The 24,204-nt window shown below is 36.0% G+C and overlaps 1 protein-coding gene across 3 annotated transcripts in view; it reads right to left on the bottom strand.

Moving 5' to 3' along the window:
- The window catches only part of MTTP (microsomal triglyceride transfer protein), a 68,511-nt gene that overhangs the window by 10,574 nt on the left and 33,733 nt on the right, over positions 1 to 24,204 (bottom strand). For all 3 annotated transcript variants that reach the window (XM_017852355.1, XM_017852356.1, XM_017852357.1), the window contains 9 exons: positions 21,817 to 21,967; positions 19,489 to 19,646; positions 15,999 to 16,167; positions 15,019 to 15,126; positions 9,887 to 10,099; positions 8,704 to 8,915; positions 6,444 to 6,541; positions 6,231 to 6,352; positions 4,539 to 4,766 (listed from right to left, as the gene is read on the bottom strand). In XM_017852355.1, the coding sequence (XP_017707844.1) occupies positions 4,539 to 4,766; positions 6,231 to 6,352; positions 6,444 to 6,541; positions 8,704 to 8,915; positions 9,887 to 10,099; positions 15,019 to 15,126; positions 15,999 to 16,167; positions 19,489 to 19,646; positions 21,817 to 21,967 (1,459 nt within the window). The remainder of the gene's footprint in view (positions 1 to 4,538; positions 4,767 to 6,230; positions 6,353 to 6,443; positions 6,542 to 8,703; positions 8,916 to 9,886; positions 10,100 to 15,018; positions 15,127 to 15,998; positions 16,168 to 19,488; positions 19,647 to 21,816; positions 21,968 to 24,204) is intronic.

Raw genomic sequence — 24,204 nt, 5'->3', positions numbered from 1 at the left:
TGTTGGAGAGGATGTGGAGAAATAGGAACACTTTTACACTGTTGGTGGGATTGTAAACTAGTTCAACCATTATGGAAAACAGTATGGCAATTCCTCAAGGATCTAGAACTAGATGTACCATATGACCCAGCCATCCCACTACTGGGTATATACCCAAAGGATTATAAATTATTCTACTACAAAGACACATGCACACGTATGTTTATTGCGGCACTATTCACAATAGCAAAGACTTGGAATCAACCCAAATGTCCATCTGTGACAGACTGGATTAAGAAAATGTGGCACACATACACCATGGAATACTATGCAGCCATAAAAAAGGATGAGTTGCGTCCTTTGTAGGGACATGGATGCAGCTGGAAACCATCATTCTTAGCAAACTGTCACAAGGAACTGAAAACCAAACACCGCATGGTCTCACTCATAGGTGGGAATTGAACAATGAGATCACTTGGACACAGGAAGGGGAACATCACACACTGGGGACTATCATGGGGAGGGGGGAGGGGGGAGGGATTGCATTGGGAGTTACACATGATATAAATAATGAATTGATGGGTGCGGACGAGTTGATGGGTACAGCACACCAACATGGCACAAGTATACATATGTAACAAACCTGCACGTTATGCACAGGTACCCTAGAACTTAAAGTATAATAAAAGAAAAAAAGAAAATTTATGTATCCTCTCTCAAATGTATTTATCTTGTAAAATGAGGACAATGATGCCAAATTCACAGGGTTATTATGAGGATTAAACGTGAAACTACAAAAAAAAAAAAAAAAAAAAAAAAGGAAGGCAAAATACACCAAGTGCCATCGAAAAGGCCATTTCATGGGTGTTAGACAATGCACCTTTTGTGGGGTGAGAGCATTTCCATTGCAAGGTGGGTTATGAGGAGTGCCTTGGATTTCTGGGAAAAGTCCACCTCTTTACACAAAGGGACAATAGAAGAGTGTGTATGTACAAAGAGGAATTTTCTTGGACCCTCTTGTAAAGATAAACCACTGACCCCTGTAGAAAAACAAAGCACTCTTTCCTTTTTGAAAGGGACTAAGCCACATGGTGCTAATTTTTAAGCAGTATAAAGTAAGTGGAACTAACAGGTTTTGAGTACCTACTGTGTGCCCAAAGTTCTATAAAGCTTTGATGTCTCATTTAATCCTCATACCAATCTTCCATGGTAGGCATTATATCTTAAGATTGAAAGGAAAAATTAGTCTCAGTGGCTACACATCAAGCCAGAATAAATGATCCAGCTGTCTGTAGGGTGAAGACATTTCTTTCTTTCTTTGAGATGGGGTCTTGTTCTATCACCCAGGCTGGAGTGCAGTGGTGTGATCATGGGCCACACCAGCCTCAACTCACCCCCAATTCAGCCTCCTGAGTAGCTGGGACCACAGGCATACCCCACTATGCCCAGCTAATTTTTTTTTATTTTATTTTTTTGTAGATCTGGGGTTTCACCATGTTGCCCAGCCTGTTCTCAAACTTCTGAGCTCAAGGAATCCACCTGCCTTGGCCACCGAAAGTGCTGGGATTACAGGTGTGAGCCACTGCACCTGGCCTGTGTGAAGACTTTTCTACTAATATTCATAGCTATCACAAGCTCATAACTCTCTTTTGTCTTCTGGTGTACAAGAAAGCCTGTTCTAAGAAACAGCGAGAGAGAGAGAGAGCATAGGTTTATTTCCTTGTTTGGCCCAGAGTGCATATCTATTTAGATTCTTTCCTATGAACTAGAGGAAAAAGATATTAGAACTTTGTATTTGTAGCTAATGTGACCGCTTTGATTCTCTTAGTCCCATAAGTGTTTCTTATAGCTCAGATGCTGACATTTTGACAACTCATCCCGTTGCTTCCATTTAGGGAAATATGTTCTTTACTGGCTAAAGAGGATCCCCCTTATTAAACTGACTTTATCAGACATCTTTCTCTGAAGAGTAATCCAATTAGCTGAAGAGAGAAAGTGTGAGCAAGCACACAGTAATTCCATCTGCCCTAGTGGCTGTGATGGGCTACCCACTGCCAACATTTCCTTCAGTGTCAGCACTTGACCTAGAGTGGTATGTGCCTCTGAAGCTAGGATGGCATTACTGGAGTGCTCTGCAGAGCCAGGGGGCCTCAGACAGCTTAATTTGTATAATAACCTCAGATCTGCCAAATACTCCAACCTGACACACAGACACTGGGCTATGTTTAATAGCTAGGGGACAATCTTTCTCATAGAATATGCCTTGCCTTAGCTGCCCTAGCTTAGTGAATAGAAAAACTGTACAACATAACCCAGATCAGGGACTAGCAAACTATGACCAGCAGGCAAGTCTGGTCCACTGGCTATTTTTGCACATAAAATTTTATTGGAACACAGCCATACTTATTTGCTAATGTATTGCTGATGGCTGTCTTCACTCCACAGTAACAGAACTGAGTGACTGCAACAGAGACCATGTGGCCTGCAAAGCCTAAAATATTGACCTTCTACCCTTTACAGAACAAGTTTGCTGACCCAGATCTAGATTACTCCTCATGGTTTTACACCCCAATTCAAATTCTCAAGCATTGTTTATGGATGGCTAAGCACGTACAGGAGGTGTTGAGCTGTCCTCTGTGTCTTAAAACGTAGACTACTTTTTCAGTACTTGTGCTGCCTTTAGACAATTCTTTCATTAAAACTGGAATTGTGCAATGTAAAATTCTGATATAATTTGAGAACTTTTTTTTTTTTTATGTGTGACTTGAGGATTAAGGGATACAAGAGGTACTGCTGTTTGTCCTTTCTACATTTGTATTGACAGAAACTATTTTGTTCAGACACCCATTGAAAAACTATGTTCACAAGCTTCCCTCTCAGCTAGAGGTAGCCATGTAACACCGTTTTGGTCCAAAACCTAGACAAGGATTCCAAACAATTCTTGAAAAAGAGTCAGACTCTGTGACCTCTTATCCTTCCCTTCTTCCGTCTTGGAATGAGGAAGTGGTTCTGGAAGTGGAACAGTCATCTGATAATCACAAGGTGACAAGCATGAGGTCAAAAGTCACAAGTAAGAATGGCTGAGCTGAAGGAAAGCAGCTTGAATTCGGATGATACCTTAAGTTTTCCATATTAACCCTGGACCACCTACTTCCAAATGTTTGTTACACTATAAAAGTCAAACTATTTAGTCAAGCCACTCTAAATTGCTTTTTGTTTTTGTTCTATACAGCTATCCTGAGCTGATATGAGGAACAAGAAAGATAGAAAATTAACACTGTTTAATTCCAAATAATGAGGTTTTGGAGGAGTTTTAATACAATCTAATATCTAAGATGTCTCCCAACCCTTAAAATCTATGATTTCTTAACCAGAATCTAACAAATCAGAATCCTCAAATTATCTGGCAAACAACAAAGCTGATAAAATCTTCAGACCACCTGCTCCAGGTGCCTCACTTTACTAGTATGAAACTGTGGCTTAAGGCTATTAAGTAACTGCCCAAGAGCACATAGCAAGAAGGTAACGGAGGCAAAATTCAAATGTAGGCTATTATCCATTAATGTATTAAAACAATAAAGCAAACTTTACAAGTCAATCCAATCATCTGTAAATTATTATTTCAATCTCCTTATATATTCTCAATATAATAAGTATGAATCAAAGTACACAGTGATCACTTTGATTCCCTATAAGATCTTATTTAGCAAATATTTCATTGTTTATGTTGTCATGCTTAATGAAGCAGGAAATAAATGAAACTATTAAAGAAAAATTTTAAGCACCAAACATTCAAACTCAAAGGTTATTCAGATTAACCCTCTTCTGTTTTTCAGAAAATCTAATTAGGCAGACCATCTCCATCCCACAGTAAGTTGGCCACTTAAATCTTACTGCACCAAAGATCATATTGTCATTTTTTGGTACAGTATTATAAGAGTTTGGGCCACAAAAAATTGAAAACCAGTTTGAAGAATGTGACTCAAGAGAATGAAAGTACTCCTATACTCTTAAGAATGAACACATTTTTCTAAGATTTTATATACATGAGACTTTTGGGCAAAGAGTCTTCATGATTTCTTGCATGTGGCTCATGGCCGTGGTTGCTTGTGCCTCTACTAATTTGGCAGGGTCAAAATGATGCACTGTATGCATCTTCATCATCGCTGTCATTACAAATGTCATCAGTGACTTATAAGGCCACATAGTTCAGCCTCTGCCTTCAGGATAAATATCACCTAAGCCCTCATGCCGGAGAAAGCCAAGTGAGAAGACAATGGTAGCTCTATTCTGTTGTGTCCTAACCTTTCTCGTTTCTGTTAGCATCAACATTTTCTCTTTGCCTCAAATTAAAGGCACTTATTAATCATCTAATAAATGAAATTATAACATATCTATAGTAAAGGAGAAAGGGCAACAATACCAAGGGCCAAGTGCTTGGAATATGAGCTCCAAGATGGGCACAATTTTGTCTTGTATCCTCCAAGAACCAAGCATATTTAAAACGTGCCTGGTATATTTTAGGGACTCAATAAATACTCACAGACTGAATGAATTACCTGAGAATGATCTATTAGCAGAATAAGTCCTTTCACCACACTGATGGGGTCGCCAGATGCTGACAGCATTTTGGACATCAAATCACTGTATCCATTGAAAAAGGTGACAGGTCTGAGCTGAACATCAAAGAGGATGGCTGACATGCCAGCATAGGAGTCAAGGTTCTCCTCCCCCTCGTCAGGGGTGGCTGCGATTAAGGCTTCCAGTCCTTGGGCTTCAATAACCACCTGGAGAAAATCAATATAATGTTCATGATGCAAGCTCCCTCCCTGCTCTATAAATAATGGTGAAGCTTCTGAGCTGCAGCTAGAACTTCTCAAGGGGCCAAAAACTTAAATATTTGCAACAGCTAAAAACAGAAAATAAAACAGACAAAAACCTCTATGCCCGAATACAAGGTGGGTTAGTTTTTTATTTAATCCTCACAACCACTCTTTGTGGTACATATGATATTAACCATTTTGTAGATGAGGCAAAAAAAAAAAAATCTCAAGTTTACTCAGCTAATATATGTCAGAGACAGGACCCATACCCCTTCTGTCTGACTATGAAGACCATGAGCTTTCTATTTTATGATGTCATCCTAGAAACCCTTAGTCTTTCCAGGACTGTCATATACAATGCATCAGCTATCTTGCAGAGCATCTAAAATGAGATGGAAAGGTGTTGGCAGAGTCATTCTAAGGCTGCTGCTATGTGAGGACATGGTATTCTCTAAACCATGACTCACCCCATTCCATGCCAAACTTTTCTCCCTAGCCAAAAAAAAAAAAAAAAAAAAAGTTGATAAACACCATGAGGGGACTAACACCCTTATTTCCACCAAAAATAGGAATCCTACATATTTTCTGTCCTCCATATCCAGCCCTTTAACTCCTGGGTGTTTTGCATTTCAAAGTACATATCAGAAAACAGATGGTAATTCATCAGGACAGAAGGGCATAATATTCTGACTATAGTACTACCAAAAGGTATAGTAATATAAGATTGATAAAACTCAAGTTTTATAGCATTGGATCATTTAGAAAACTTAAATGGCTGTATTTATGAGGTTATAATTTGATGTACATAAAACTAAAAGAAAGTACATGTCATTATTAGGAAGTCTTTACAGACCATCACCTCAATTTGGTTAACACTAAAGGGATGGAAGTCAGCCAACTGTTGAATGCCTACATTTTATTCTTTTCTCTCCTAGCAGTGTTGGAGAAATATAGATTGACCCTTTAGAGCGTCATATTCTATTATGAAAGGTTTTATTATGGGGAATCAATCTCTTCACAGAAACACCCAGAAAAGGAAAATATGTTCTAGAATTAAATACTTGGGGGTGAGAGTGGGCTAAGAAATATATCTGTGAATAAAAATAAAATATTATATTTAAATGTTTGTGTGAGAAATATTGGTACAATTTCAGTTTTGTGAATATGTGCACCTTTGAAAAGACAAATAGACATTTGGCAAGTTCAACTGATCAAATTACTTAGGTTTCAAGTTCATATTTGAAACTTTCTCTGAGTGACCATAAACCATACAGCCTCTTACAGATAAGGGAATCTTGGGCAAAATATGACAGAAGCCAACATTAACTTATACATTCTATGGCATTAACCACAGTATATATGTTTTATTTTACCTTAGCCTGATTTCTTGTGTACTTTATTAAGCAAAATCCATGAGAAGTGAGTTACCTGGCTACCATGAAGACCAGCCTTCCCAATGTACTGAAAGACGTTCAGGTTACTTCTCCTTAGAATGCCAGAACCCGAGTAAAGAATGTCTAGGCTGTAAGTAGACGCCGAATGGGGACTACCTGATGACACACAATAACTGTAATTTAATAGCAGTTCCAGCAATGCTAAGTTGTGGGGTACAGAGGGAGAACTTCTTTTTGGTGTACATACGTTCTATGTAGCCAGTGTAGGCAGAAGAAGATCCACTCCTGGAGAAACGGTCATAATTATGAGCAACCATTTCCTTCAGAACTCGACGGACAATTTTGCTGCAACACATGAGGGGTAAAAAAAGCTGCACATTCATTGTAATGACTGTTTCCCAAGTCAAATTTGGAAAAAAGAAATCCTCAGTGGAAAAAGGAGGAAGCCAAATTTTCCTCATGCCTTTCCAAGAGCCAGGGCGGTGCCAGCTGGCGTGGTAGCATCAGGATTAGGGCTAGCCCCTTCATTACTCAGATATTTGAAATTTAGTTTGGTATCAAAATGACAGCAAGGCAAGGGTGTCCAGCTTTGAGGTGGCTTAAGTTGACTAGTAGACACATTTCAGGCATGGCAAAATTTGTCATGGCTTTATTGTTAAATAGTGCATACACTTAAAGGAAAATTGTGCCAAACTGGAGAGGTTGCACAATATTTCTTTAAATGTTTTTCTTCATTCTCTAATAGTCTCTCTCACTAATGACATATAACAGTACATTTCCAGTATTTCTTCTATATCTGTGAAGTTTCCAATTACAAAAACAGCTCAGTAAAACCCATATAGAAACCATTGTCTCCTCTGGAGCAAGTCTTAATCCTTACCCCATGCTTCCGTCTTGTCTAAGTAATTAGTGTTAAGATGTTCATTTCTGATTACATAGCACTAATCATATCAGTAATAGCAACATTACGACAATACAGCAAAACATCAAAATAATCAACTATAGAAATCTGGTCCTAGGTCTGAGGTAGAAAATAACTAAGGGGAAGCAATGGCATCCTGAGAGGTTTCCCCTCCAATATCACTAGGTTATAAGATTTTAGCCTAGAGAAGCAAAGATGAGGAGGGTCATGACAGCTGTTCTCAGATATTCAAAGAGTCTTCTTGTGGATGAATGACTAGATGTATTTTGCTTTGCTCCTGGGATAAAACCAGAGCCAATAGGAAGATTTCACATTATACAAAGACATAACGTTGAGAGTCTCTGAACAACACTGGCACAAGTTCCCTCAAAGATGGTGAGCTTCCTGTCACCGGGAGAAGGAAGCAAAGTCTGAATACCACCTGCTGGGAGACTACAGCCCTACAGTAGAGAGATGCCAAGCAAGGGAGCCTTTGGTGTTCCTCCCCACTCTAATGTTTTTGGTTCGGAGACTCTGACCCATATTGTTGGTGATACTTTCCTCACAATTTCTAGTCTGTTCTCTACCCCACTGTCTCCTCTTTCCAGGTCCCTGAAATGCTAGGGCCACAAGACAAAGGCAGCAAGTACACCCAGGATCTCCTCCACAGGGTCGCATAAAAGCAAACAAAGAAATAGAGGGAGAAGCTAAATGCATTCAACTAGAAATACATGGCTGCAGAGAGGCTTGGCTTCTTTTCTCACTCGCTCACCTGCTCCCTTCCTCTTTCCTGAATGTCCTGCTTTTATCTCTGCTCTACTCACATCCGTTTCTTATGTCTTCCTTCAGTCTTAGTCCTTGTTTCTCTTTCTTTCAACCTCTTAATGCCGTCTTTTTTCATTTTCTTTCTCTTTATTTTTCACCCTTCCGATCTCTGTGGTGAATGCTTAAATCTGATCTTTCCTGCGGGTAGTGTTCTGCATGTAACTCAGAAAAAATGAAACTTCCTTCTCTGACCCTCTATTTCCAGGGAGGAGGCACCTTGGCGGAGCCACTTTGCATTTGGGAGGAGAGACTTGGGAACTGGAAGGAAATTAATTCAGCAAGAGTTATAGAGTGATGAACTCTACTGAATGCACTCTTTAAATTTTGAATCATCTTAAAATGTAGGCAGTGCCTAAGATTTTAAACTTAAATGGGAAATTTATTTGATCTGTGATAAATGAGGTTTCAAAAATTCCTAACACTCGAAATGTTACAATAAAAAACCATTTGGTAAGAATTTACGTTGTTTTGTTGTACGTATTTTAAAAATCCTGCTGAAAATGCAGTTAGCTTTTAAAATATTTGGCAATATGCACTTGCCAGACTGAACAAGACATCCCTAGTAAAAATTATACCGAGTTCCCACTCATGGACTCATAGTGCCAAACTGAAGTTGTTTCACCTGGTCCCCTAAATAGCCCTATTATGGGAAATCTGGCACTCTTTGGTTTTATGCAATGCAACCCTGCATAATGGCCACATCATTATTACTAGCTACATGGGTACCGCATGAACACACAAATAAGCTTGACTACACAGAGAGACGTGCAATATATTATACCTTGCAGGCATTTCAAAATGTAGGATGTCTTGAACAATGGCGAGCATGTATTTATTCATTTCTTGGGGAAGCTCCCCAATAGACAGCAGGATGTTCTTGACTTCCATGTAGGATGGATTGTTATTTAAAATGATAGCAGCTGCAGTAGTGCGCACAGTCTTTTCATGAACTTTACGGTTTTGGTGGTATATTCTGTTCAAGGTCTTCTTCACCTGTTCATGAGATGTTCAAACTTAGTGCACATCTAGATATTTTTTAAATGGACATTTCAGCAGGAATAGTGAGTGTTCATAAAAATATATATGTGTTACTACATTTCTCAGATTCCTTTGTGATTTGGTGGGGGCCACGTGACTAGTTCTGGCTAATGGGCCATTGACAGAATCTATGAGGATCACTTCTAGGCTGAAGCCATTAAGAATGCCAAAATAATTGCATTCCATTGCAACAAGTAACTTCATAGATTATTAGAACTGCCTAATGATATGCAATATGTAAGGATCTATACTAAGCATCTATATTTATTTAATTCCATTTCCCCTTACCTTTTACTAACTCCCTCAAATCCTGGCTTTGCCCTCAGATATACAGACGTTAAATAAGTCACCCAAGAACAAACAACCAGGGAAGGACAGAGCCAGAGTTTATGTGTAGGTCTGTCTTTCTCAAAAGCGTGTGCCCCTAACCGTCATGATTTGCAGCCACCAACTTCAACACAAAACTGGTGGGCAGGTACTTAGCTACAAACTGGAAACACCATTCTCGGCAGATGGTTTATCTTGAGATTTGTAGACATTCTCTGGCCTAACAAAGGTTTAATTTAGTTGGCTTCCTGAAACATGTAGTTGTAGTAACAAACAAAGTTATATTTAAACCAGGATATTTCAGTATTGAAAAATGTAACAGCATCTTAAAACTTATAAAAGTAAATATATTTCAAAAAGGAATTTGTTTCTTAAAATAAGAGAATATGCTTCAATATTTACGCTTCAGGATATAGGATGTTACCCTGTGAGGATATTTAGAGTAGGCTCAAATGCAATTTTAGAGTTATTTTTAAGCAGGAGAGAAGACTATTTGGAGAAAATATAGAGTGACTTGAGAGGAATTTGCATTTGACTCCTGTTCAGACATGCTTTTTTTTTAATTCTGTTAATGTCACAAATATTCTCAGAGATTTTACCTCATCAGTTATGAAAGGGAGATCATATCTCTGGAGAGTAGTGGTAGCCAGGTGGCTGATGGGCCCTTCTCCTGCTTCTGCGTACTTCAGAAGACTTGGGATGCCTTCTGGAAGCAGGGCATTCTTCAAAGCCAGCAGATACATCCTGGTGTCCTCTTTTTTCTCTGCTTTTTCAAGTCCTCCTAGGATTAACTTCTTAGCTTCCACTACTGCCTGAAAAATCATATACCTTAGATATATGCATGACCATACATTGAAGAAGACTTGGTAAGACTGGCTTTATTCTTGGGTCGAAGAAAGCAACCTACAGTTTTACAAAGTTTTGCATTGGTTGCTTGACTGAGGCACACAGTGGAATAAAAGCAAACAAGTAAAGCCTGATAAAGGTGTTGTGCTTTTTTTTTTTTTAATACATATACATTCTCAAGAAGCAGGGAGTATTATCAATTGCTAAAGCAGCAATTAGTTGGAGCCTTAGTGTCACCATGTATCTTTCCTTAAGTAAAAACTCGGGTGAGACCTCTTAGAGCTCAACCATAAGGTCTGGCTCTAAATGTTTTAAAAGTGCTTGTTTTAACTTAATTCCAAATTTAATTAGTGCTGCAATATAGTTTAAAAAATATTTCTTAAGTACCTCCTATGTGGTAGGTACTTTACTAGGTACTTTTCAAATACATTCTATAATGAGACAAGTCCTTTTGTCCTAGTCTGAGAAAAGGGAGGATTGAGTGTAAGTTAATAGTTTAATGGGAAAGCAAATTAGAAACAGGGACATCTGGGTTCTGGTCTTATATTTGCCACTACATATGTTTTAGAGACTTCAGTTTCATGTTTAAAATAAAGATTCTTTGGATGACAGAGCCTAGGCTGAAAAATTTTTTTTAAAAATAAAGGGTTTTAAGATCTAATTCATCCACAGGATTCATAACCTCTGAAATTAGGCTACAAGCACACACACACACACACACACACACACACACACACACACACGGGGTTGGGGAGAATGAATGATATGGGGAAGAGTGGAGAAGTATTAACAAAAGGCTCCCAATAGAAGGGAAGATGCTAAACATCACACTTAATCAGAGAAGTGACATTTCTCAACTACCAAACTGGTGAAAAATTCAAAAGTTTGCTACCATATTTTGTAGGTGAGACTATGGTGAAGTAGGCCTTTTCATAAATTGCTGATGAAAGCCTAAAACGGTACAATTCCTATGAAAGATAATGTGACAAAAACAAACAGAACTGGTTTTTGGCAAGCAACTCTATCCCTGAAGCTACATCTCAAAATAGCAAAATCTGTGCCTGAGATTAGTCACTTCAGTATTATTTGTAATAGCAAAATAGTGGAAGCCACTTACATGACCATTCATAGGAGATGTTAAATAAAACATAGTCCATAGACACAACGGAGTACTACGCAGTTGTCAAAAGGAATGAAAAAGATCTCTATGTAGGGAATATTTTCATGATATATTGTTAAGTGAAAAATGTAAGATACAAAAGAGTATATATAGAATGACATATTTTATGCAAAACGTATGTAAATGTGTGAACATCTGTTTACTGTTGCAAAAGGAAACATAGAAAGACAATTTTTTTTTTTAATCACTGATTTTGTTTACCTAGAGGAAGTAGGTGAGATTGGGGAAAAGCATCAAGAAGCGAATGAGAACTCTTTGATAATACTTTTAAAACACAGTTTTGCCTTTTGAACCACATTACTATTTCACATGTTCAAGAAATAAAATTAAATCAACAGGATGAACAATTATCAAAATTCAATTTAACCAGAAACAAATGAAACTAAATGTCTATCAACTTGTTAATATGACTAAACAGAAGAGAATAAAAAAGAATTAATCCAAGTAACTTTAGAGCATAAAACTTTGTGTACATGCAATGGAATATAGTCTAAGGACAAAAATAACTATAATAAAGTTTTGAACTTAGTTTATTTCTGTAGCAATACTGGTGTGGCAATTCCAAAAAAACTTGTGTAAGTTTTAGAATTGAGCAGATGAATCAATATATTGATGTTCTCAAAAACCACATTTGTCACAGTGGGAGAAGGAAAATATAATGATGAAATGAGGGAAAAAGAACCCTATAGTGTTGAATTAGAATTAGAATTAGAGATAGCAGTGGGAATTCACAATTTGGTAAATACATGTTTTTTTTTTTTTTCTTCATTGTAAGATACTAGTTGCAATGGCACTCAAGTAATAAGAAGTAAAAGTATTTAGAGGTAAATGTCAGATGTCTGCAAATCGCTGTCAAATTATACAACTAAAATAAAACAGAAAGAGATAAAGCAAAGATGAGAATATCTTAACAACTGATGAATCTAGATGAAAGATATCCAGGTGTTCATGGAATTGTACTATTCTTACAACTTTTCTGTAGGTTTAAATTTTTTCAAGTACAAATTCAGTGAAAATAAGCAATTAGGATGCAGGGAGGTCAAAACATAAGCAAAAGACAAACATAAAAAAGAAACATGTGGCATAGTACTGGTTGTGCACTTGTCTAGCCACCATTCAGACTGTCACAGGACAGTAGCTTTTATGCTAGTAAGTTCTGAAAGGCTATAGAACTACATAGGATGGCAGATACCTTTTATACAGTATGCATATAGTGTGCCCAGTAGCTACCTTAAATTTGTGCTTATTTAATACAAGACATCATTTTATTTCCTTCCTTTCATATATCTTTGATTTGGGCAAAAGATAAACGAGTGTTCCACAGCAGAAAATTCAAAAGAAAAATTGAACCTTTATTACAGTTGTTCGGTACTAAATTCACTACGGCCAAATCTCATCATCCTCAAAGATGAAAAAAAAAAGTTTGCTCAAAAACATGAACAAAACTGAATGCCAATGATAGTAGATGGTCTGCAGCTACCTTCAAGGTAATTTTAAAGATGTGATGAGAACCAAGCTGTCCATTTTCAGAAGAACTTTAAATTTGATCGTTTGCTCTGTTTCCTTATGCTACATGACTTTCCTAGGTAACCCCAGTCTCTTTCAAGGTTTCAGCCTCTCTCTATTTCTGACCCTAACTTCTCTCCTGAGGTGCAGGTGAATATGGACACCTATCTGTTGGACAACTGAACCTGGTGACCCAAAGGATTTCGAACTTAACATGGCCAAAACAAACTAATAGCTGTACTCTCCTCCCACCCCCAAACTAGTCTGTATAAACCTTACTTAAGTGGTTGGCATCACCATACACCTGGTATCCTCAACTGAAAGCTTTAGAGTCACCTGGATTCTTACGTCTTTCTCATTCCCCACATCTTCTCAGTCACTAAATAAAATGGTCCTTGAATCTATCTCCTCTCAGCCCCCTGCCCCTACATTAATTCAGACCTTTACTAACTCTTGCCTAGGTTATTGCAAATGCTTCCAGTCAGATCTCAGTAACTCTAATCCAGTAAACAATCAGCCCACACAACATCTTGCTTCTTTCTTAATAAAAAATCTGAGTATGTCATTCATCTGCCTAAAGACTTCACTGGTCTCTTCTTTCTGTAGAAGGAAGGCCAGACTCCTTAGTTTGTTATTAATGAAGATCCAGCTCACCTTCCATCTCTATTCTCATCTTTCCTGTGTCTCCACTCTCACTTATCTGCCCCCAGAAACATACATATTTTATGTTCCAACCCCACAGAATTTCTCACTGTTCCCAAGCATACCAGGCCCATTTTGACTTTGAGCCTTTTCATACATTGTTGTATGTCTCCTAGAACATCTTTCATTCCATACTTTGACCTCTTCACTTAAAAACCTCTTCTAGACTAAGTTTAAAAATTGTTATTTTGGTGGAAACTTCTCTAGCACACTCAAACAGAAAACATTGCTGCATCTTCTGTATTGTCTGAGTACTTTATTTCAATATTATTTATTTGTTTATATTTGATAAACAGACTAGGAGTTCTTTGAGGATGGTAGAATATTTTACGTATGTTTATATTTGAGGATTAGCATCATGCCTAGCACAGAGTAGATGCTCATTAAATACTGCTGAATAGATCTTTCGATATGTAGGTTTTATCTTTAGCCAAGATATTTAATATACAAATAGCTGAAGTAAATCGGCTACTCAAATAATTACAGAAATTGAAAAATATAAGAAGTCATGCTTCCCTAATATAAAAATAATAAATTTAATTTCTGCCAGAACTTAATAAGTTAATACTCAAGCCTTTTCAGTACTACTGGTTTTCAGTGATCTTTTTCATACTTAATGTATATTCTAGTTTTAGCTTGCCTCTTTTGGGACTATTTGGTTTCAAGAACATTTTCCCTACTATTTTTAATAGCAAGCACTTAGTAAGCAAAATGATACATAGTGTTGTCTGAGGTAGAAAAAATGCTGATGAAACACTGTCTGTATAATGTGGACAGAAAAGAGACTTATGTTTTTATATATTTAGCATCTTTATTTGCATTATAGAAAGACGGGGTGTGTTAGACATTAATCTATTTTGGTTTTCCGTATTTAGTTATACTTAAAAGTGTTTTGCTTTTGCTTTTAGTAAGAAAGATGTGAAAATTGATAGTCCACTCAGGCAAGTAGAAACGTTTTAGGCAAATGAAATTGAAAATAAAATACAAAGTTCTCTGTGATTAGAAGTAACTAAATTCCTACTATAAAAACTTAAAACTGCAAATCACACTTACTATAGACAAAGTTCTGCTCTAGGAGATAGCCTTAGAGTCTAATATTTCTCTGAAAACAAGAAGTATATCATACACACCATTTAAAACTGAATACATAGTGGGTACTCAACAAAGTATATGGCTAGGGAGGTTATCGTACTTTCACTTTTGACCAAGTCTTTATTAAATATTATCCATGTACCAGGAACTGGTGAGCAATTGGTGTTGAAAAAAATCCAGTTCCATTTCTTCATGGAACTTACATTCTAATGAAATGGAAATATACAATAAACATAGTAAGTGAATGAATTGTAATGTATGTTAGATGGCAAAAATTGCTATGCAAATAAGGTAAGTAGAATAGAGTAAAGAGAATTAGTAGTGCCAATAGTAGGCAGCATGGTGAGTATCAAATAGGACGATGGTGTAGAATGATGTAATACATGAGATTGGATTTGCACTTACTTTGAGTTTGCAGCCTTCATTCTGACACAACTTTCTGACAAGTGTCCCAATGATGATCATAACAGTTTCTCTGATGTCACTGCTCCCAATAGAACCTTTGAACTTACTCTATTAACCAAACAGGGATAAAATAGGTTACCAAGACATTTAAATATTTCCAAGGAACACTTTTAGTTAAAAAATAAAGTAACCAACACATCCTTGGGAAAGTATTTTTACGTTTCTAGATTGCAAACTCAGAATTTTGCTTTTGAGACACTTACACATTTGCTATGTAGCTTTGAATTGAAGAGTTAATCCCCTTTTCAGGGATTTTTAACCTGCGGTATAGGGAATTCTTAACCCTGGAGGTTTATGGATTGGATTCATTGGGTCAATGAACAAAAAATAAAAGTGGGGGAGGGGTTATAAAATTTTATGTATGAGTAAAAAGGGGCTTCATCACTTTTATCAGATTCTCAATGGGTACATTTTCCATAAAGATTATGAACTATTCCACTAGATCATAGGTAAACAAGTGCAATTAAAAAGAAAACATTCTTGGACACAAGAGAAGTCTAGCTTTCGTTTTCAATATAAATCTTTAACAGCAGAAGAATTGTATCTCTTCAATGTAGGTATATTAAGTATCACGAGAATTTTTGAAGTCGAAACAAATCTTGTAAAATTGATTACTGAAGCATAACCCAGACTTCCCCCCTCTGAAATTGTGTCCTGTGCTATTTAACATGATAGGTGAACACAATCTTTAAATTTCCATATAGTTTATACTATTTAGTGAAATTGCGAACAAGGCACTAAGTGAAATAATTTATTATACAGTTAATAATTAGTGGATAGAAAATACCCCAATTTGAATATGAATACTCAGAAGTCTCTAGTTGATAGCCTTCATTCTGATCTAAGGAACTTTTAATTACTGTTAATATTCTTAAGAAGTTTTACAGGAGCTGAGGGTCTTTATTTTCTATTTGACTTACAATGAGGGCTCTCAGGAGTTCTTCATCGGGGTGAGAAGCAAATCCACAGGCATAGAGAAACCTCTCCTGGAGGATAATGCTACTGTCACTTTTGAAATCCAAAAAGTCCAAAATGGCTTCTAATGAGTCTGAGGTCTGAGCAGAGGTAACAGCATCCACCAGCTGAGGTCTATAAAAAAAGGCATAATCATGGATATCAATGTTTAGGGGAAGGAATGCTTAAAAATCTCTACCATTCACAGAGTCTCTATTGGCTTGAGTTTTCTCAAGAAGTGATTTTTTAAAATTTGAACCAATGAAGAAATGATTAAGACTTTCTCAAAAAGACCCCTCCCCATTTAATTTTAATTTTCTCCTTTAACGCCCCTCTCTCTCACTCAAACAGTGTATACTCAGAATATACAAACTAATTTTACTATATTAACCTAAGCTAAGTATAATTTGGAGATTTGTAAATAAAAATTATATAAATACAATTAGAAATTAAGTTCAAATTCTTTCCTATATAGTAATACATAAAAGCTATGGGTCCCCAAATTTATTCTCTTTCTTTAATTAGCTTTACAAATACACACATTTCAGAAGTGCCTACTTGAACTAAAGCAGTATTATTTGATGGAAAATCCTTTAACCTTATATCCAAGGAAGAAGGTTTTGCTCTTTTTAAAAATTAAAAAAACACATGGTATAGCTCTATGTTTAATCACAATGAATATGTGTGAGCAGAATAGAACTCCTACAGAAAAACTCTAGTTACATATTCTAGTCATCAAAAATCTTTGCTTTTTTGAGCCTGGGATGGTAAAACTTCTAAAAGTAGTTGTCATATTAACGAACACATGTATGTAAATATTACATACTACATCTATTTAAACACACCAGACAATGTGACACGTGCTTAGTAGTTTATACTTTTAAAAAATGATGTACTTGTACTATTTTGATCCTAACAAAAACCTAGTGAATTAAGGTTAGATAACGAGAAGACATAATACTTATTGAGTTTATATTGTGCAAGCTCTGTGCTAAAAATTTTATGTGTCCAACCTCTCTTTAAGTTCTTCATCTGTAAAATGAAGTTAAAGTAGTATTTACCACAGGATTGTTGGGAGGATTAAATTATGTTATCTCTGTAAAACATTCAGAAGAGTGCTTGACATATAGTAAGTGATTGATAAATATTAGCTGTTATTAATACTACCACCTAATTTAATCCACTGAACATTCCTGTCAGTGTAATATTAATATTCCCCTGTACATGCTAGGAAACAGACACAGATATACCTAGTCATTTGTTCAAGGTCACAAAGCTGGTAAATGGGATTGCTGGAATTGAAACCTAAGTTTTTCTGACTCTGGAGTCCATGGTTTCTTAATTACATTGATGTTTCTCAAAGTGTTTTTCATGTTAACACTAGTCCTACAAAATGCTTTAAGAAAAGGGATTTTCAAGGTCATGTATTTTAGAAAATATTGAAAACTTACCAGAATATTATCTGATTAAAGATACTATAAAATTCTGCAACAGAGAGAAATTGACATGGTTTCATTCAGTTTTGCAAACTCAGTTGCTCACAGAATCTTTTTCATTTTTGCATACCTGTTAACTTCCTGCAAATTACAGGATACAACATATAGGCTCTTTGGGAAATGTTACATTCCACCACCCTGCCTCTCACTATCCTACAATAAATAGAAAGAATTATTATCCTTATTTTACAGATGTTGAAAGTGAGGCTCCGAGAAGCTAAATATAAAAGACTTCCTTGGCCGGGTGCGGTGGCTCACGTATGTAATCCCAGCACTTTGGAAGGCCGAGGCGGGTGGATCAGCTGAGGTCGGGAGTTCGAGACCAGCTTGACCAACATGGAAAAACCCCATCTCCACTAAAAATACAAAATTAGCTGGGTGTGGTGGCACATGCCTGTAATCCCAGTTACTCGGGAGGGTGAGGCAGAAGAATTGCTTAAACCCTGAAGGTGAAGGTTGTGGTGAGCTGAGATTGCACCATTGCACTCTAGCGTGGGCAACAAGAGCAAAACAGAGTCTCAAAAAAACAAAAAACAAACAAACAAAAAAAGACTTCCTTAAAGGATATACCGTTACTGGAGGTTAGAATTTAAACTAGATTTTCTGATTTTAGTTCATCTTAGTGTCCTTTCTATTACACTACACTACATGTGTGTTGCATGTTATATGGTTCAATCTGTATAAATAATCTGATTTAGAAAATACATCATGCAGTCCTCCAAATTATTGCTGCCTTAAGATTTTTAGGATACAGATAATGCTAAGGTAGTGTAATCTCTATTCTCAATTAATACCTAATGATTCCACTTTTATTCTCCATTTCTGCCTTTAATGTTAAGACAATGTACTTTGAGAGTGGTAAAATTTTAAAGAATCTTAAAATACAAAAGTAATGTTAAGACAAGTCCTTCTACCAATATATTTTAACATGCTGTAATTGAAACCAGAGCCTAAGAATTTGTGATTTTGATTATTTTTCAATTTCTGGTTTAAATATTTCTTTTTGAAGAGAATAACCAACTTTGATTAGTCATTTGGAATTCTTAGCAATTTTTTAATATCCTTAAGGCAAGTAAATAAATGCAAGTGAACATAAACAGACTATTCAGAAAAAAGCTACAATTTTCCTCCTGTTGGGGAATTCAGTCCTTTGAACTCAGTGACTGCTACTGCTGTGTGTGTGTGTGTAACTTGGCTAATTTCCACTTTTGATTATGTTAATGACTGTTTTTCACTGTCAAATTAATTGAGACTTGTTCTATATCATCAATTAAGATAATTGGTATCATAAGCTCAATTTGTATATATAAACAAATTCTGTATTATAGACTAAAAATTCATTGTATTTAGAAACAGATGCAATGTTTTGGGGAAAGAATTAAGTCAACTCTGTTTATTACACATGTAAAATGAATCATATTTTCACCAAATATTAAATAATGTATGGATTTATTTTCTCCAGATTCTTTTCACCATTTGCCTCAGTTCTCAGTTTTCTACATAAAACATAGTTTCAACTGGTTCTTTAGTGAAATCACATTTTCAACTGAACAAGTCAAACCTTTCTTGTTGTTTTTTTTTAAATCAACTCAAATTTGTTCAGGTGTCAACAGCACGAGGAACACAATTTCAAAAACAGCGAGGAAGCACATGCCCCACGGTGTCACGACGAATCCCTGCCTTCACTTATCTATGTACCAATCTAGTCCCGATTTAAACTCATAAACACAACAACATATTTATTCCAAGTCCCTGCTAAAAATCTGCTATTGTATTTCTGGTCAAGTGACCATTAAATTACAGAACGGTGGAATTATTGTTCAATGAAAATGTAGTACAACAAAATAATTGTTTTGGAGGTGGGGCAGTTGGTTTAAAAGGGGTCTTTCTTGCTTCAAAAAAACCAACAATCCAGAAATGTTTCTGACAGACAACCCCACACAAAGGTTGGGGAACTTACAATACTTCCTTGCTTTCCATCTTTAGGATTTGAAGGATCTCTTCTTTCTTTGCATTCCTGAGGTGCTGAACGAAAGCCAGGAAGTTTCTGACAGCCTCGGCCTTGGAGAGGCTGTCAGGCTGCAGGTATTTCCTGATGGACTGCCAGTGCTCCAAGATCTGCAAAACATAGCTGTAGGCTCATACCCCACTCACAACTGTGAACATCCACATTTACAAAGGGTGTTCTCCCAGGAATAAAATGCCCCTTGTGTCTGAAGCAAAAGCAGCTTTTTGTACCTTACCTCAATATACCTGATAGTTATCTGCCCATATCACACCCCTGGGACTTCCATTCATTCTGTGTACCATTCCTCTGTAGGAGGACTGTTTTTGTCCATTCCTATTTAGCTTGAAGAGCCTAGGACAATAATTAACTGGTTTCTGGGTATACAGGTCATTTCATGGCTACACCAAGGGAATTGTATCTGAGACCAGGCTTTGACTACCATAGTGTAATTTAAATTGTGCAGAATTTTAATTAACAGCAAAATATTTCAGTGATAAAATAATAGAACTGCTGAAGAATTGTATCAGGTTTCTAATTTACCTGCACTTCACTGAAAATCAGTTTTTTGGTGAGCTCCCCATTCTATCTCTTTATTGTATTATTTGCATGAAATTCAATGTTTTGCTATTGCTAAGGTCTGAATTATTCATTTCTTATATCTATGTTTTTTAGAGTAGCATTTAGACAAAGGTAATTCTCACACACACTAAGTTACTCTATTGCGGTTTTGAAACTAGTATTAGGTTGTTGCAAAAGTAAAGGCAAAAACCACAATTACTTTTGCAACAACCTAATAAATAGTTCTAATTAATGGCATCTCTTGGCTTTGAAACTAACTAAATAACTTATTTTTCATACTTTACTACTTTCCCCCCAGTTTTATGAAATCCTATCAGTGACTTCTGACTCTCTAACTCTATAGTAATAACTTGCTGCCAGTTTTTAAATTATTCATTACTTCTAATAAGCCATGGATCCTTTTTTTTTCTCTTTTTCAAGTCCCTTTTACTATCTAATCTTAAGAAGATATTCCAAGTGAAATTCCAGCTGCACTTAGCTAAAGATTTACTGGGTCATTTCTGAAGGCAGAGAACATCAATATGAATTCAGGTGTTTTTGTTTTTCTTTAAAGAGCTGCAACAGAATTTACAAAAGCAAATTTAGAATTTGAAATTCCAAATTTGGAAAAGCAAATTCCTCAATGACATAAATAAATCATTTTCTCTAATAATTAGGAAATAATTATCAAAAATCTTAGATGGCTCATAATGTTTAATATCTATGGGACAAAAATTAATAGTGCAGAGCATAAGAAAAGATTAGTTTTATTAGCCACCTTCCTAATTTCCATCTCATACATTAGAAAATTACATTAGAACATTAAATGACATATGGAAAAAAAAAAAAAAGTAAAAGAAGAAACGACATTTGAAGATGATGATTTTGTGTTTTAAAATGTTTTGTTTTTCCTCTAACTCAATTTCAGAAACTAATAAGCAATTACTGTCTTGTACTTTAAGCAAATTATGGTATTACATCTTGATGATTTCACTTTTCTGAACAAACACCAGTAGTATTGAAGGAAAGAGCATCTCCCTGTAGTTACACACAGAGCATGAAGCCAATGGTTTGTTCTTCTGATAAAAGATTACAGATAAGGAAATTCTGGATGGTAAGTCATTTCTCTGACTGTATATCATAATTGATTCATGCAATAAAAAGAAAATTTTCTTTGTTGGATTAAAAATGTTACAAGATAATCTACACTTTGCCCTGGGGATGAGATATCGCATTTCTGAGAGTAATTTTAGGGGAAACTGGGGTAAATAAATGTTTCCTAATTTAGGCAAAGATCCTGGTATCCTTTTTCAGTCCTTGCAGCAATACTCAGAACACTGAGGCCAGTAAAGTATGTCACCTGTGGACAAATCACTACTATGTTACAGAAATTTCAGGGTTCAGCCTTTGTCCACATTCTTGATACCATATGCTTCCCCCTGACTTCATTAAACCCTCTATCCTCCCTGAATTCTAGATGACTTATTAAAAGCTGCCCTTGAGTTATAACACTTTTTGAGAGGAATGAATGGTAACTAGTCGTTAATTATTGGTGTGTCATGCACCATGTCAGGTGCATATTGTGACTGCTGTCATCACAACTCTGTGGTAGCTGGTAGTTCTTCAGAAACTTTCTTCATTAAATGAGCTGATGTTTTCACTGGAGACAAAAGGAAAACAGAGTCTGATGTCATGATTATTCCCACATTTGTCTGCACTTACAGAAGGACATCCTTTACACTGGCTCTGGAAGACCTGCCCCACAATGGGAATGGCCGTGTACTTTGAATCAACTGCTTTGATTATGGTTGCAGCCTGCTTTCCAGACATCAGTCTTGGGCCTGCCTCGGTTGTCTTCAGCTCTAATTTCTGCCTGCATAATACCAAAGGGAAATGCTATATTATAATCATTCTTTTGAGTGAACAAGATATTAATTGCCACTCTTTTGGCAAACAAGATAGTAATTTATTCAAGTTGTATATAGCCATGTCTTTCAAACTGTGATATCTCCAGAGGTAACTGAAAGCTCATTATGAAGTCTTTCTGGAGCAACAATTGTATGAAAAGATTTGAAAATTTAAGTTGGGATTTTCAAAATATTATGTCAACAGTATACAGGGAAGAAAAATTGCCTGGATGATGTATAAGATATGTGATGTCAGCTCTTTTGAATTTAGCCCAGCTTTCTGAAAATGATACTGTCAATAAAACCATGTGCTACTTATTAATCAAGACAGCTAGAAAAGCTTATTTTCCAAAAATAGTCTCAACTATATTTTTGTCTGACACGTTCTTCCAGAACCTGTCTGTCTCAAAAAGTAGGGTCTACATCCCTCTTCTTGAACCCGGGTAGGACTCTGCGACTGCCTCAACTAATAGAGGGTAGTGAAAGTAACGCTATGTGATCTCTACAGCTATGTCTTAAAAGAGGATTCAGCTTTTCTCTGGCACACTATCAGTACATGTGCTTCGGAGCCTCGAGTTACTACATAAGAAGTCTGACATGAAGCTGCCATGCTGAGAGGCCACAGGGAAATAAAAGATAGTTGCATGAGGAGCCTCAGTTGTTTGAGTCTTTCCAGCCCATGCACCAGATACATGGGGGAACAACCTTTAAATAGTTTGACTGTCTGCAACTACATAGATGCCAACCAAGGCTAAGGCAAGCCTATAAATTATGACAGAGAACAGTACAGTGATTGTTGCATTTTATACCACTAAATCTGGAGTTGTTTGTCACATAGCAATGGAAATCTCATAGGCCTGATAAGTAACTTAAAATAATGATTTTATATGAAAATATAATAAAACATTATAGATATACTGGTAGTATATGAAGTAGAAAGCAAAATTCTACTCCAGATGAGGCTTCCATAAAATTTCAAGCATTGTAATGAGGCATTTTTACTAATATTTTGTATCTATTTGGTACTAACATTAGAGCTACTCCAGAGAAATTTTTTGAGAAGCAATGGCATAAGGTATAATACAATCACTGCTAGAAAACATTGTTTTCTGAATTAAAATCTGAAAATAACAGAAACTCTAAGATTTAAAATTCTAATTCTTAATCCTGTTAGAACAATTCTGTCCAGAGAAATGGTCTTCAGTTGAAAACTGGTCTAAATATTTAAGTTGCATAAGTCATATCAAAATTTTGTCACATCCCTTTACTATGGAACTTTTATGATTTAACAACAATATTTATTTTAAAACTCTTAAAGAGAAAATTACAAATGCTACCACTTTTAACCTTAACATATAAAACATTTGACAGAGAAATTAGAAAATGAACTAGAATGAATCAAGTAGTTTGTCTTTTAAAACTTAAAATCTGTTCAACAAATAATTGATTTTAATACAATTTTATTTAAAACATGGTTATTTACCATGTACCATGAATTGTTGTAGACGATGTAAAAAATAAAGATGAACAAGATATAATTACTACTTTCAAGGAGCTCACAGTTGAAATGAGGAAGCACAATAAATACAGTCATGTGCTGTACAAGGACATTTTGGTCAATGATGGACCCATGTACAAAGGTGGTCCCACAAGATTATGAAGCTGAAACATTCCTCTTGCCTAGTGACTTCATAGCTGTCCTATCATCATAGTGCAAAGCATTACTCATATATTTCTGCCAGTGCTGGTGGAAACACACTACTGTGCTACTGTTATATAAAAGTATAGCACATGCAGTTATGTACAATACATATTTGATAATGATGACAAATGACTATTAGTGATTTCTGTATTTATTATACCATACCTTTTATTATTATTTTAGAGTGTACTCATTCTACTTATTTAAAAAATTCACTATAAGACAGCCTCAGGCAGATTCTTCAGGAGGTATTCCAGAAGAAGGCATTGTTATCAGAAGAGGTGACAGCTCCACGTATGTTATTGCACCTGAAGACCTTTCAGTGAGACAAGATTTGGAGGTTGTAGGTGACTTCCACTGGAGGAAGACAGTGATATTGATGATCCTGACCTTGTGTAGACCTAGGCTAATATATATGTTTATGTCTTCAGTTTTTAACCAGAAATTTTTTAAAGTAAAAAATAAAATAAAAAATTTAAAATAGAAAAAAGCGGCCGGGCG

This window comes from Rhinopithecus bieti, unplaced genomic scaffold (assembly GCF_001698545.2).
Source record: "Rhinopithecus bieti isolate Rb0 unplaced genomic scaffold, ASM169854v2 scaffold_34317, whole genome shotgun sequence".
NCBI lineage: Eukaryota > Metazoa > Chordata > Mammalia > Primates > Cercopithecidae > Rhinopithecus > Rhinopithecus bieti.
The sequence above is the reverse complement of the archived record's forward strand: the minus strand, read 5'-3'. Positions and strand labels throughout refer to the sequence as shown.